This window comes from Galeopterus variegatus, unplaced genomic scaffold, assembly GCF_000696425.1.
Source record: "Galeopterus variegatus unplaced genomic scaffold, G_variegatus-3.0.2 Scaffold9704, whole genome shotgun sequence".
NCBI classification, from domain to species: domain Eukaryota; kingdom Metazoa; phylum Chordata; class Mammalia; order Dermoptera; family Cynocephalidae; genus Galeopterus; species Galeopterus variegatus.
The window spans coordinates 2,513-3,690 of record NW_007735815.1 but is presented as its reverse complement, the minus strand read 5'-3'; the positions used below and the strand labels follow the sequence as shown (position 1 = coordinate 3,690).

The 1,178-nt window shown below is 42.7% G+C and overlaps 1 protein-coding gene across 1 annotated transcript in view; it reads right to left on the bottom strand.

Annotated features, from left to right (window-relative positions):
* Nucleotides 1-367: 367 nt before the first annotated feature.
* Nucleotides 368-1,178, bottom strand: part of LOC103609512 (ret finger protein-like 3) — a gene marked incomplete at its 5' end in the record, with an annotated part of 3,318 nt that continues 2,507 nt past the window's right edge. The window contains one exon of the mRNA XM_008593819.1: nucleotides 368-1,167. Within this exon, the coding sequence (XP_008592041.1) occupies nucleotides 695-1,167 (473 nt within the window). The remainder of the gene's footprint in view (nucleotides 1,168-1,178) is intronic.

Sequence of the window (1,178 nt, the reverse complement as noted above, 5' to 3'; positions counted from 1 at the left end):
TAACTGCACCCAGCATGCCGTCTCCACGGTGATCAGGTCTGTGTCAGGAGGAAGGGCTCTGTGTTGAGGACACCAAATGGGAGAAGGAAGGAGGACTGAGTAGCTGGGCAGGGTCAGGTAATGCCAGCAGCACACTCGAGAGAAAACCATACCTTCTGCAGTGGTTGAATCATCCTTGTTAATGTAGATGGGCCACACATTTAGGAACATAGGTACTCTAAGTAGTGGTGCTGAGAAGTTGTGTTTTCAGTTCTGGATAGTACATAAATATTTTTCCAGTTCTGTGTTCAAATACACACACACACACTTTACAATGAATAAAAGGTAAAGCACCCCTACTATTTAGAAACTAACATAATCCATTTGGTTACATTCAAATGTTTATTAATTTAGTAACATCCATAATACAGTATGTTGAGCTTTCACAAATAAAAATAAAACATTTAGAATTTGGTCTGAGAATGCAGGACATGTCTATAGGAAACAAAATGTAAACACAAAACCCAGCAAGTTTGATGGTGAAAATAACACTTAGAATTCAACTTGTATTCTCCTTAATGTAACTAGAAAAATCACATTTATGAAATGTTCTATATTTTTCTGCTATGACTTCATATAATATTTGTATCAAGCAGAAAGTTCCTAGGTCTAACTGCCTTGTAATTTTCTGTCCATGTTTCTCTGCAGTGGGGGTTTATTCATTCTCCCCAGGGTGGACTGGAGACCTGGCAGTGGCCGGGCTCATCACAGGACAGACACTCAGGACACCCTGATCCAGAAGGAAATTTGAAGGAGCAAAAAATGGGCGCAGTGGCTCCTCAGCAGAAACTCCAGTAAATGTAAAAATGTGGGATCCATCTTCAACACAGAAGAAGGAAATGCTTCCTATGCCCATATCCAGGAAAATACCAACTCGCTGTAATTTAAGGTCCACACAGAGGGCAGTCAAAGGCCTTGTGCTGGCAAAGAAGTAGCATCCACCTCTCAAACTCACAGTCCAGAATCCCAGCTCTGTATTCAGTTGGATCACTCCTTCTCGGGGAGTAGATTCTCTACAAACTCCCAGGTCCCATGCTGTGTTTGTTCCCACATCCACCTCCCAGTAATGGCGGCCACAGGTGAAATGAGGGGAGCCCAGGACACAAATTGCATAGTTGAACCTCTGAGCAAGCAGTGGC